Raw genomic sequence first — 15,116 nt, forward strand, 5'->3', positions numbered from 1 at the left:
TCCATCCCAACCTCCTTAATAACCCCTGTTAACCACCAAGATTTTTATTTAATTTTGCTTTTTACAAAATGACATATAGTTGGAATCATATACCTTGTACTTTTTAGATTGGCTTTCTTTAACTTAGTAAAGTACAATTAAGGTTTCTCCATATCTTGTCATGCCTTGATAGACATTGTGTGTGTGTGTGTGTGTGTACCCCCAAATAATATTCCCTTGTCTGAGAACACCAGTTTATTTATCCATTCACATAGTAAAGGATATCTTGGTTGCTTCCAAGTTTTGACAATTATGGATAAAGCTTCTATAAACATCTACGTGCATGTTATTATGTGGACATAAGTTTGCAAATCCTTTGGCTAAATACCAAGGAGTGAAATACTTGGGTTGTCTATCAAAGGTGTGTTCAGTTTTCTTAGAAACCACTGAACTGTCTTCCAAAGTGGCTGTACCATTTCGCATTTTCACCAGCATTGAATGAAAGCTCCTCTTGCTCCATATCCTTACCAGCATCTGGTGTTGTAGGGTTTCAGATTTGGGCCATTCTAATAGGTATGTAGTGGTATCTTATTAATTGTTTAATTTTCATTTCCCTGATAACATGATGTGGTACATATTTTCATATGCTATTTATCATCTCTCATCTTTTTAAAAAATATTTTTATTTATTTTAGAGAGAAACAGAGAAAGCACAAAGTTGGATGAGGGTCAGAGGGAGAGGGAGAGGGACAAGCAGACTTAGTGCCTAGCAGGGAGCCTAATGTGAGGCTCCGTTCCAGGACCCCAAGATCATGACCTGAGCTGAAGGCAGATGCTTAACCAACTGAGCCACCCAGGCACCCCCCTGTCTATCATCTTTAGTGAGGTGTCCATTAAGGTCTTTGGCCCATTTTAAAATCTGATTTTTGTTATTGGTGTTGATTATTAAGAATTCTTTGTATATTTGAATAAAATCATTCATCAGATGTGTCTTTTTAAAACCTTTTCTCCCAGTCTGTGGCCTCTTTTATCATTTTTTTGTGATAGTGTTTTTTACAGAGCAAGGTTTTTAATTTTAATGAAGTCCATCCTATCAATTATTTATTCCATGGCTTGTGCCTTTGGTGTTGTATTGTAAAGTCATCACTCATACCCAAGATCATCTGGGTTTTTTTCCTAAATTATCTTTCAAGAGTTTTTGCATTTTATGTTTAGGTCTGTGATTTACTTTGAGTTAATTATTGTGAAGGATATAAAGTCTTTGTCTAGATTTATGGTTCTGCATGTGGATGACCAATTGTTTCCATGCCATTTGTTAAAGGAACTGTCTTTGCTTCACTGTATTACCTTTGTTTCTTTGTAAAAAATCTGTTGACTATTTTTATGTGGGTCTATCTCTGGGCTCTCCATTCTATTACACTGATCTATCTGCTGTTCTTTTACCAGTACCACACTGTCTTGATTACCACAACTTTACAGTAAAGTTTGAAGCTGTATAGTATCAGTTTTCAGTGTCAGCCATCCTGGGTCTTTTGCCTTGTCATGTAGACATTAGAATCAGTTTATTGATATCTGTAAAATAACTTGCTGAGGTTTTGATTGGATTTACATTGACTCTACACATAAAGCTGGGGAGAACTGACATATTGGTTATATTGAGTCTTCCTATCCATGAACATGGACTATCTCTTTGTGTGTTTATTCTTTCATTTCTTTCGTCAGGGTTTTGTAGTTTAATTTATATAAATCCTATACATGTTTTGTTAGATTTATACGTAAGTATTTCATTTGGGGGCGATGCTAATGTAAATGGTAAGTTTTTTTCATTTCAAATTCTACTTGTTCATTACTGGCATATAGGAAAATGATTGACTTTTGTAACTTTTGTAACATTCTATAATTTGCAACCTTGCTATAATTGATTATTGAGTTTTTAAAAGCATAGACATAGAGGCCAATACAAATGGAAGGCATCATTAAATTGCTGGTAAAAGAAAAAAGGTCAAGCAAGAATTCCATATAAAATCTATTATCTAATGAAATTTTTTTTAAATGAGGGTGAAACATTTAATTCAGTTAAATCAGAGATGATGAGCTTTGCTTCCGGTAGACTTATACTACAAGAAAAACTAAAGTTCTTAAAGCTGAAAGGAAATATGAACAGATGGATTAACAACAATGAAATTAAATCAGTAATCAAAAAACTCCCAACAAATGAAAGTCCAGGACCAGGTGGCTTCACAGATGAATTCTACCAAACATGTAAAGAAAAGTTGATATCTGCTAATCTCAAACTTTCCAAAAAATAGAAGAGGAAGGGAACTTCCAAATTCATTCTATGAGACCAGAATTACCCTGATACCAAAACCAGATAAAAACACAGGAAAAAAAGGAGAACCACAGGTTAATATCTCTGATGAATATAGATGCAAAAATCCTCAGCAATATTAGCAAACTGAATCCAAAAATACATTAAAAAATCATTCACCATTATCAAGTGGGATTTATTTCCAGAATGTAAGGATGGTTCAATATCCAAAAATCAACCAACATGATGCATCACATCAATGAGAGAAAGGATAAAAAAATAAGAGAAAGGATAAAAACCATATGATCATTTCAATAGATGCAGAAAAAACATTAAACGAAGTACAACATCCATTCATAATAAAAACCCTCAACAAAGTAGATTTATAGGGAACATACCTCAACATAATAAAGGCCATATATGAAAAACCCATAGTTAACATCATATTCAATGGTGGAAAACAGAGCTTTTCCCCTAAGGTCAAAAACAAGACAAGGTTGTCTACTCTCACCACTTTCATTCAACATGTACTGGAACTCCTAGCCACAGCAATCAGACAAGAGAAAGGAATAAAAGGCATCCAAATTGGTAAGGAAGAAGTAAACCTTTCACTATTTGCAGATGACCTGACATTATATACACTACATACATAGAAAACCCTAAAGATTCCACCAAATAACTGTTAGAACTGATAAATGAATTCAGTAAGATCACAGGATAAAAAAAATCAATATACAGAAATCTGTTGCATTTCTATACACTAATAATGAAGCAGCAGAAAGATAAATTAATCCCATTTATAATTCCACTAAAAATAATAAAATATCTAGGAGTAAACTTAACCAAAGAGGTGAAAGACCTGTATTCTGAAAACTATAAAACACACTGATGAAAGAAAGTGAAGATGACACAAATAAATGGAAAGACATTCCATGCTCATCGGTTGGAAGAACAAATGTTGTTATAATGTCTATACAACCCAAAGCAATCTACAGATTTAATGCAATCTCTATCAAAATACCAACAACATTTTTCACAGAACTAAAACAAACAATCCTAAAAATCTGTGGGACCACAAAAGACCTTGAATAGCCAAAGCAATCTTGAAAGCAAAAAACAAAAGTAGAGGTATCACAATCCAACTTTAAGTTATATTATAAAGCTTAGGAAACAAAACAGTATGATACTGGACAAAAATAGACACATAAATCAATAGAACAGAATAGAAAGCCCAGAAACAAACCCACAATTATAAGGTCAATTAATCATCAAAAAGGAGGCAAGATTATGCAATGGGAAAAAGACAGTCTTTTCAACAAATGATACTGGGAAAACTGGACAGCTGCATGCAAAAGAATGAAACTGGACCACTTTCTTACACCATACCCAAAAATAAACTCAGAATGGACAAAAGATCCCACTATGAAACCTGAAACCACAAAAATACAAGAAGAGAACACAGGCAATAATTTCTTTGACATTGGCCATAGCAACATTTTTCCAGTTAAGTCTCCTGAAGCAAGGGAAACAAAACTAAAAATAAACTATTGGTACTACATCAAAATAAAAAGCTTCTGCACAATAAAGGAAACAATCAACAAAACTTAAAGGCAACCTATAGATTGGGAGAAGATATTTGCAAATGACATACCCAATAAAGGATTAGTACTCAAAAATATAAAAGAAAAACTTACCAATCTCAACACCCAAAACCCAAATAATTCAATTTTAAAATGGGCAAAAGATATGAACAGACATTTCTCCAGAGAAGACATACGGATGGCCAATAGACATGAAAAGATGCTCATCATCACTTATCCTCAGAGAAATGCAAATCAAAACTATGATCAGATATCACTGCACACCTGTCAGAATGGCTAAAATCAACAGCAAAAAAAACAACAAGGGTTGATGAGGATGTGGAGAAAAAGGAACCCTGTGCACTCTTGTTGGGAATCCAAACTGGTGCAACCTCAGTGGAAAACAATATGGTGGTTCCTCAAAAGATATTTCAAGATTTCTTAAAAAAAATAGAGCTACCCTATGATCCAGCTATCACACTACTGGGTGTTTACCTAAAGAATACAAGAACACTAATTCAAAGGGATACATACACCCCTATGTTTATAGCAGCATTATTTACAGTAGCTATATGGAAGCAGCCCAATTGCCCATCATAAAGAAATGGTATATATACATATACATACATATGTACATATACATACATATATATAATGGAATATTATTCAGCTGTAAAAAAAGAATGAAATCTTGCTGTTTGCAATGACACAGATGGTGCTAGAGAGTATTCTAAGCAAAATTAGCCAGAGAAAGACAAATACCATATGATTTCACTTATATGTGGAATTTAAGAAACAAAACAAGCAAAGGGAAAGGAGAGAGAGAGAGGAAAGAGAAATCAAGAAACTAACTCCTAATTACAGACAACAAACCAATGGTTATCAGAGCGGAGCTGGGTGGGGGGTAGGAGTGAAGTAGATAATAGGGATTAAAGAGCACAGGATGACATACAACACAGGAAGTGTTGAATCACCATATTGTCCACCATAGTGTCCACCTGAAACTAATATAACACTATATGTTAACAAAATAAAATAAAAACTTAAAAAAAAAAGCAAGCTGGTTTTGGTTTTATTAATATCAAGTAGATTTCAGAGTACAGACTACTAAGCTAGATTCAATTAATGAAAAAGGAATAATAAAACTAAATGTGAATTCACCTAATCAGAGTTTCAAAACATATAAGAAAAACTAACAGAACTAAAAATAAAAAGAGACAAATCTACAATCATATTGGAGATTTTAATAACTTTTTGGAATTATTGCTAGAACAGTAGAGAAAATCAGTAAGCACATAGAAAATTTGAACAACTTACCTACTAACTTAACCTACTATTTATAAAATAGTCCATCTGACAACTATTGATTGTATGTTATTTTCAAGTGCCAATGGAACATTCACCAAGATAAACGGTACACTAGATGATAAATTGCAAACAATTTGAAGCTCTCAGTCACAGCAGAATTCAATAGAAATCAATAACCATAAAATAGCTACAAAATACATAAACATTTTAAAATTGGGCATTATAATGCTAAATAACCCATGAGTGAAAAAAAAATCACAAGAATTGGAAAATAATTAAAGTTAGGGGTGCCTGGGTGGCTCAGTTGGTTAAGCATCTGCCTTCAACTCAGGTCATGATTGCTGGGGTTATGGGATATAGCCCCACCTCAGTCTCCCTGCTCAGAGGGGAGTCTGCTTCTCCCTCTCCCTCTGCCACTCCCCCACTGCCCCTGGCTCATGCTCTCTCTCTCCTAAATAAATAAATAAAAACTTTTTTAAAAGGAAAATATTTGTATTTATTGATGATGAAAACATATTTGAAAAATTGGGAGTTGTAGCTAAAGCAGTGTTTAGAGGAAATTTTATATATTTAAATGCCTATATTAGAAAAGAAAAAAACTTTAAAAATAATTATCTAAGCCTCTACCATAAGAAACTAGAAAAATAAGAATAAATTCAGCCAAAATCAAATGGAAGAAATAAAATGATAAATAGCAGAAATCATTAGAAAACAGCGGGGAAAAAAAGGAGAAAAAAAATCAACAAAACCAAAAACTGAAAAGACTAATACAATTGATAAACCATAGCAATATGGATCAAGAAAAGAAAGAAAACAATGGGGACACTACTTCAGGTACTGTAGACTTATAAAGGTGATAAAGTCCTATTATGAACAATTTTATGTCAGTAAATTTAACAACTTAGAGGAAATGGACAAATTTTTAGAAAAACACACATATAACTAACACAAGAAATCGCTTGTATGATTAGGCTTATGATCTATTTCAAGTTAGGCTTTATAAATGGTGTGAAGTAGGAATCAATGAAATTGAATTTATCAGTAAAACCCTTCCCATAAGAAAAATATCAGACTGACATGTCATCACTGGTAAATTCTATCAAATATCTAAAGAATAAATAACACCCAGCCTACACAAACTCTTTTGGAAAATGGAGGAAACTCTTTCCAATTCATTTGAGGAGGCCAGCATAACCCTGATACAAAAACAAACAAACAAACAGTGACATTACCAGAAATGAGAGACCAATGTCCCTTATGAGTATAGATGCAAAAATCCCTAATGAAATCTTTCAGATTGAATTCAAATACATATATATAGAGAGAGAGAGAAAGAGAAAGTTTTGATTTTCACCTTTCAAAAAGTAAACAAGGTAATTCAGTGCATTAACAAAATCAAAGGAGTTAAAAAGAAATAACTTGATAGTTGCAGAAACAGCATTAGACAAAATTCAACACCATTCATAATAACAACTCTCAGCAAATTAAGAATAAAAGGAAATTTTCTCAGCCTATTTAAGGGCACCTATAAAACAACTTACAGCTAACAACATCATATTTACCATAAAATGTTGAATGGTTTTCCCCCAAAGATTGGAAATAAAACAAAGATGTATTATCCTATCTCCTCTATGCAACATTATATTAAGAAGTCCTAATCAGTGCTATAAGACAAGAGAAAATATGGCATAAAGATTGTAAAGAAGTAAAATTATATTTACAGACAGAATGATTGCTTATGTAGAATCTAAATCTAAATCTAAAGAATCTACAAAAAGACTAACAAGTAAATGTAGTAAGGTCACAGGATAAAAGGTTAAGACAAAAAATCAATTGTATTACTATATAGATTCCAAGAAGTAGCGACAAACAACTGAAAAGTGAAATGAATAAAACAAAACTCTTCATTGACACTAAAGAACACAAAATATTTGCTAAGATATTTCATGAAAAAATCTATAAAACTTCTATAATAAAAATATTAATGAGAAATTAAAGAACATTAAATAAATGGAATGATATACTAAGTTCATGATCTAGAAAACTCAATATTTTAATGTCAACATTCCCAAAATATTATCTGTAGGTTCAACAGCATTCCATAAAAATCTCAGTAGATATTTTTTGTAGAAATTGACAAGCTGTTCTAAAATATATATGCTAATACAAAGGATCTAGTTAGCCAAAACAAACTTGAAAAAGAAGAATAAAGTTGTAATACTGCCTTAACTGATAATAAGATTTATTATGAAGCTACAATTAAGAAACTGTTGTATTGATGAAAGGATAAATAAATGGACCAATGGAACAGAACACAGTTCAAAGACCAATAACTTTGTCAATTTGATTGGATATTGGATATTGGATATCTGGAAAAAATGAACCCCTGTGTCTACTTCACAACAATGCCTACTTCATGTAACAATGCATTTGAAATAGATCAGAGATCTAAATGTAAAACTAAAACTCTAAAGCTTCTAGAAGAAACCATAGGAGAGTATCTTTATTAAGATTTGGGTTAAGCATCCTTTCTTTCTTTCTTTCTTTTTTTTTTTTTTTTTTTTACAGCTTTATAAACATATATTTTTATCCCCAGGGGTACAGGTCTGCGAATCGCCAGGTTTACACACTTCACAACACTCACCATAGCACATACCCTCCCCAATATCCATAACCCCACCCCCTCTCCCAACCCCCTCCCCCCATCAACCCTCAGTTTGTTTTGTGAGATTAAGAGTCACTTATGGTTTGTCTCCCTCCCAATCCCATCTTGTTTCATTTACTCTTCTCCTACCCCCTCAACCCCCCATGTTGCATCTCCTCTCCCTCATATCAGTGGACGGGACTGGAAGAGATTATGCTGAGTGAAATAAGTCAAGCAGAGAGAGTCAATTATCATATGGTTTCACTTATTTGTGGAGCATAACAAATAGCATGGAGGACAAGGGGAGATGGAGAGGAGAAGGGAGTTGAGGGAAATTGGAAGGGGAGGTGAACCATGAGAGACTATGGACTCTGAAAAACGATCTGAGAATTTTGAAGGGGTGGGGGGTGGGAGGTTGGGGGCACCAGGTGGTGGGTATTGTAGAGGGCACAGATTGCATGGAGCACTGGGTGTGGTGCAAAAATAATGAATACTGTTATGCTGAAAAAATAAAAAAAAATTAAAAAAAAAAGATTTGGGTTAAGCAAAGACTTCTTAGAACACAAAATTCACTAACTATAATGAAAAAAATTGATACACTGGAACTTAAACTTTGAAACCTCATTATTCAAAAGATACTATCAAGAAAATGAAGACAGGTGCCTCGATGGCTCAGCTGGTTAAGCATCCAACTCTTGATTTTGGCTCAGGTCATGATCTCAGGGTTGTGAGACTGAACCCTATGCCCAGTGGGGAGCCTGCTTAAGATTCTCTCTCCACCTCTACCCCCACTCCACACCACATGCTGCTTAAAAAAGGGGGGGAGGAATGAAAAGACAAAATTATAGGAGTAAAAATATTTGCAATACATACAGGTCAGGGAAGACTTATATCAAGGGCCTATATATAAAGAGCTCTTAATCCATTTTAAAAATGGGCAAAAGATATAAACAAATTTCACAGAACACATAGGATAGCCACTAAGTTCATGAAAAAATGCTCAGCATCTTTAACCATCAAGGAAATGAAAATTAAAACCACGGGGTGCCTGGGTGGCTCAGTGGGTTAAGCCTCTGCCTTCGGCTCAGGTCATGATCTCAGAGTCCTGGGATCGAGCCCCGCATCGGGCTCTCTGCTCCACAGGGAGCCTGCTTCCCCCTCTTACTCACTGCCTGCCTCTCTGCCTACTTGTGATCTCTGACTGTCAAATAAATAAATAAAATCTTTAAATAAAAAAAGAAAGAAAATTAAAACCACAATAGGATATCATCTCACAACCAATAGAAGGGTTAAAATTACAACAAATGGTAATACCAAATGTTGTTAAGGGTATGAAGCAACTGGAACTCTCTTGCTTTTTTGGTGAGATTATAAAATGGTGCAACTGCTTTAGAAAATGGTTTGGCAGTTTATTAAAAAATTAGCAAATACATTGCATGTCTCAGCTATTCCATCCCTAGGTGTTTACTCAAGGGAAAAAAATGTCTTAAAATAAAACTTGCATATGAATGTTCATAGAAGCTTTATTCATAATAGCCCCAAAAGAGAAACACTACAAATGACCCTCAAGAACAGAATGAATAAACAAATTGAGGAATATCCATATAATGGAATACTATTAAGTGATAAAAAGAATGAAATACTGACACAACATGGGTGTATACATTTGTCAAAAGTCATTTAACCATAGCCTTAAAAATCTGTGTTTTTATACTTCCACAAGTATATTTAACCATACTTTTTAGATTAAATAACTAAAAGAGAAGTTATATGACATGTTCAAATGACGAACAGTGATCTCCAAGTCTTTTAAGTAGAGCGTTTTCTCCATTGTAAAGCAATGGCATTTTATGAGTCTTTGTTACATTCTGAACAATACAAAATTTATCAATATATTTTATATAACATTCTTCTCAAAGTAGGGTAGCCATCATTTGATTTCCAAAAGCTATCTCATTTTATACACATATTTCTTCAGTAATTTATTCAACATATTTATTGTGCTCATACTAGGTGCTAATTACTCTTTAGGCTCTGATAATGGAGTGGTGAATAAAATAGCACATGATTCCTTCACTTTCCTACGCATGTGCTACATTCTTCACAAAACACTTTCTAATATATGTCTTTATGAACTTGCATTCTAGCTGGAGAGACAGACAAAAAAGATATGTAAGTAAGACCTATTAGCTAAGGATAGTGTTAAGGACAAAAAAAAAATGGAACAGAGAAGGGAATATGTAATACATGTACTGCAGGGAAAGAGAAGATGAAATATTAGATCTTGCAGCCATCAAAAACATTACTGAGAAGGACTCTTTCAGCAAAATCCTAAAAGTGAAGGAGCAAAGCATGCAGATCTGAAGATGAGATTTCCAGGAAAAAGAAAAAGCAAGTGTAAAGGTCTTAAGATGGAACATACCTTGGCTCAGAGAATAGAAGAACAGGGTGGCTGGAGTGGAGGGAACACAGAAAAAAGCATTGATGAGGTCAGATTTGGCTTTTACAAGGCCTTGCTTTCTTTTTGCCACTGTGTTTCATTGGCCCCACCCCTCCTTCACTATTGTTCTTATTTCTGCCGCCAGCAACGGTAACTACAGAGAGTAGTAGCCCATCCACTTCCTAGAGGCAAAAAGTTCAGTTCTATACAGAACCATTTACATCCTTAGTGCCTACAGATATTCAAGTTTGATATTCAGACTTGATATTCAAACAGATATTCAAAGTCTGAACATTACCAGTAGAGGCTGAACAAATGCTTGTCTTTCAAGAAGGCTCACAAGGCAAACTTGGTCTTTATAAAGTCATGTCTGGTCCCTCCCTTTCTTTTTTTTTCCCTTTGTGCATTTGTTGTTGGTGGTGGTGTCTGTGTGTGTGATGTTTTATTTGGTTGTTGTGTTTGGGGTTTTTTTGTTTGTTTAGTTTCAAGTTTTTATTTAAATTCCAGTAAGTTACCAAAGGGGAGGTGGGTGGCAGGATAGGGGCAAGAGGTGATGGGGATTAAGGAGTGTACCTGTGGTGTGATGAGCACTGGGTGATGTATGAAATTGTTGAATCACTATATTATATACATGAAACTAATATAATTCTATATGTTAACCAGAATTAAAATAAAATAAGATAAATGAAATATTGGCATGTGAAAAAAAAGTCACTTCTTGATCAAAACTGCCTTTTAGCCTTGGAAACTTAGAAAGTTATTCTTGTTAGTGTCCCAGCATTTGGTAGACATGGAGAGATGTTAATACAGTCCACAAGAAACTGACATATAAAGCTCAAGTATCAGTTTATTAGTTTATAATAATAAAACTCTAAAGGAAACCAGATAAATATCAGTCATTAGTGCTTCTTCCTATAAGGAAACTACCTACCTTGGAAGCCAAATTATTTCAAGTTTAGTTAGTGAGCATGGAAATCAAAGCTGTTATCTGAGTTTGACTGTTCTTGGCCTCTGGCTCTGGGTGCTCAAAGAGCCAATCTCCATAACAGAGTTATACTTCTCAGATAAATAATCCCTACCAGCGTATGACTCCTTCACCTTTCTATGTATATACTACATTCTCCACAAAACCTCTTCTAAAGATATATTCTTTCTTTAGAAGTATTAAAATCTTCTGTGACATCTAGCTATGACTGATAATCTGGATTTCCCCTAAGGGACTTTGCACAGCTCTACTCTGATCTATTCTGTATTAGTTTCATAGCTTAACTATTGAAGAATAATTTTAGAAGAATGCTACAATGCAACTGACCAAAGCTTTTGATTAACCAAAAATTTGTTTTAGTTATTTTATTTCTATGAATATATTCTATGAACAGGGATATGAACATATTTAGTGACTATACTCTTCCTCTTCTATTGGATATATATTCTATTGGATACACCAATGAATATATATTATATATAAATATGTATAGAGGATATATATTTTTAATATAGAAATATTTTCAATGTTTTAAAAAATCCTCTTTTGAACCAGCTTCATATCTAATATGATGTTTCAGTTTATTCTAATTTATTTCTAATCATTTTCAAGTCATTTTTTTTATTTTGCCAACATATTAGCAGGCCTAATTCCACCAATTTCAATGAATTATCTGAATTCACAGAATTAACAAAAATTGGACATTTAAAAAGACATAAAGTTTATAGGAACTTATGTGAATTTTTTTTGTTGATGAGTTTTCACTTCATTTTTATAGCAGTACTTTGGAATACTTAGAGTGTCTTGGTCCCTGTTCCCCTGCTACTGCTACAGAGTTGTTTCAATATAACTTATTTCATTGGTAATCATGACTGTTTTATTTTATGTATTAAAAACATTATTCTGGGGCACCTGGGTGGCTCAGTGGGTTAAGCCGCTGCCTTCGGCTCAGGTCATGAACTCAGGGTCCTGGGATCGAGCCCCGCATCAGGCTCTCTGCTCAGCAGGGAGCCTGCTTCCTCCTCTCTCTCTGCCTGCCTCTCTGCCTACTTGTGATCTCTCTCTGTCAGATAAATAAATAAAATCTTTAAAAAAAAAAAAACATTATTCTAAGGAGTCCATAGTATTCATCATACTGTTGAAAGAACCCGTGGCATAGTAAAGGTAAAGAAATTGTGCTGAGGGAGGAGCTTAGAAACAGAGATGGAGTAACCTTTGCTGGGGGAAAAGCAGAGAGAAGATTCAAGATGTAGAGAAATTTGAACCCACACACAGGGATCATGGGAATGTAAAAATGGTACAGTCGCTGTGGAAAACAGTCTGGCAATTGCTCAAGTGGTTGAACACAGAATTACCAAATGATCCCTCGGTTCTGTTCTTCAGTATAGACTCTAGAGAAGTGAAAACATAAATTCACACAAAAACTTGCACATGAATGTTCATAACTGTATTGTTCATAATAGCCAAAAACTGGAAACAAATGTCCATCAACTGATGAATTGGGTAAATAAATTTTGATATTATTCTATAATGGAATATTATTTGACAGTGAAAAGGAATGAAGTACTAATACATACATACAACATGGAAGACCCTTAAAAAGATTATGCTAAGTTGAAGAAGACAGTCACAAAAAAAATGTACTGTATGATATCATTTATAAGAAATATACAGAATAGGCAAATATATAAAGAGAAAGATTAGTAATTTTCTAGTGCTAAGAGTGGGGGGTATGGGAATGGGAAGTCACTGCTAGCAGGTACTATCTTTTGACATAATGAATATGTTCTAAAAATTGATGTGGTAACAGTTGTACAACTCTGTGAATGTACTAAAACCCATTTTGAATTGTCCACTTTACAGGATGGATTGTATAATATGTGAATTTTATCTTAATAAAGCTGTTGTAAAAAAGAAGATTAAGTATTTTTTGTATAGATAACATTAATATCATGAATTTTTTTTCCTTTCTCTTTTCTCGTGGCCTGACACCAAAAACCTTGCACTTTCCACCATGCTTCATTGCTTTCCAGTGTAGCCTTGCCTAGCTCAGCATAAATATACTGTTCTACTTACTGTTATGACTACATGATCTTTTGAATCTTTGAGATGGATGGGTCTATGTTTCAGTGAACCACTGGATATAGGGAATGAAACCATTATTCCAAACTGGTAACTGTTTCGATAACTTGAAGGGACTCCATCACAGATTCTTTGCTTGAATTCAGATCTCAAATATCATCACTTATTACCTATAAACCATGGTTGAATTACTTAAACTCTTTGATCTTCAGGTTTTTTTGTACAAAAATAGAGATAATAATATCCATCTACATCATATGGTGTTATGAGAATATAATTATGCCTAAAAAGCTCTCAGTGTAGTATCTAACATGTAGTAAGTTTTGAATAGCTATTATTACTGTTGATTTTTATTACCATTATTATTTACAGTGAGTAATTTCTAATCAAGTGTTCTCTTCTTTAAAGGAGTCAAAATATCCTTTATGGCTATTTACTACTTATCCTTCTCAAGCCCTGTTGATGTGTTCTGTTTTTTTAATAGGTGCAACATAAGAGATATGGTGCAATTCTTAAGCGTTTGCATTGTCAGGTGAACAAAATTCAGTCAAATAAAAGACAATGGCAATGGAACATTCACCAATTGGAAAAAACTGCAGCTGAACTAAGAAAACGCATTGGAATGAAAGATTAACATGGCCAAAGGACAATGTAGAATACAGACTATGTTAACAAAAATGATAGGACAAAAGGTTGGGAAAATTCTTTGGATTCTTAACCAGCATCTACTAAGAGAGGTCTGTCTTAATAACACATATATTTTCTCTCTCTCTCTCTCTTTTTTTGAATCAGTTAATCTCTTTGCTATAGTGCCTTCCAAACCTGCAATTGATAACAGTGGATAGACAATAGGAAGGCTGACAGAAGTCTGGTAGAAGACTCTGTATAAATATTTTGAGTATGTAAGATATAATTATACTCATGAATGCCTGTTTATAAACATGTTGCCTTCACTATCATATGAAATAAAAATGTAGAAAAGAAATGCATGAAGTTATAATGATTTAAATTAAGATATTTTAAATGATTCTGTTTCAAACTTTTTATTAAAACTTGCTTTTTTACCACTGCCTTCACAGTAGTCCATAAATATTAACATTTACAATAATATATGTTCAATGCTTCAGGTATTTTATGTTTTTCTTTCATTCAGAAGGTAGCAACCATTTTTTCTTATTAAATAACACAGTTTTAGAGTGTTGCAAGGCATAAAACTTTTTGTTTAATTTTCTGTCTTTAGTACTATTCTTTAGTACTATTCTGTGATAAAATTGAAGTTATGACATCATGTAAGGTAAATACCAGCTCTTAATTTAAAAAAAAAAAAGAATGTGAATAAATATAGACTACTGTGTATTTTTTTTTCTCACTGTAAGTCATATGCTATGTCCATGGCAACATTTCAAAATTTAACTTGTCCATGTTAAGATAAAAGTGCTCCTTTTTTTGGCTCCACTGAATCAATTTTTTAGGATTAGAAAAAATATTATTGAATATAATGGTCTTTAAATATTTACTTTTTAGATTAAATCCTTTCAAAACAACAACATCAAAAAGGTATCTTAAGTTCATTTTCTTTTCACCTTTCTTCATGCCTAAGACTAAATAAGGGGAGAGCTGATAAAGAACCTGATATTAATAATCTTGCTATGTCTAACATTAATAATCCTATTATGAATCGACATGGCTTATTATAACTAATTTCAAATGGCTTTGCTATAACACAATCAACTTTGGCAGGCAACTCAGAAATAGAGTTACAAATAAGAACAGTTAAACCCGGGATAGGA

At 33.5% G+C, this 15,116-nt stretch overlaps 1 protein-coding gene across 1 annotated transcript in view; it reads left to right on the forward strand.

Moving 5' to 3' along the window:
• CCDC122 (coiled-coil domain containing 122) overlaps positions 1 to 14,740 on the forward strand; it is a 37,515-nt gene extending 22,775 nt beyond the window's left edge. The window contains 1 exon segment of the mRNA XM_047723517.1: positions 13,811 to 14,740. Coding sequence (XP_047579473.1) covers positions 13,811 to 13,960 — 150 coding nt within the window. The 3' untranslated portion in view covers positions 13,961 to 14,740.
• Positions 14,741 to 15,116: the final 376 nt, after the last annotated feature.

This window comes from Lutra lutra, chromosome 3 (genome assembly GCF_902655055.1).
Source record: "Lutra lutra chromosome 3, mLutLut1.2, whole genome shotgun sequence".
Lineage (NCBI taxonomy): Eukaryota > Metazoa > Chordata > Mammalia > Carnivora > Mustelidae > Lutra > Lutra lutra.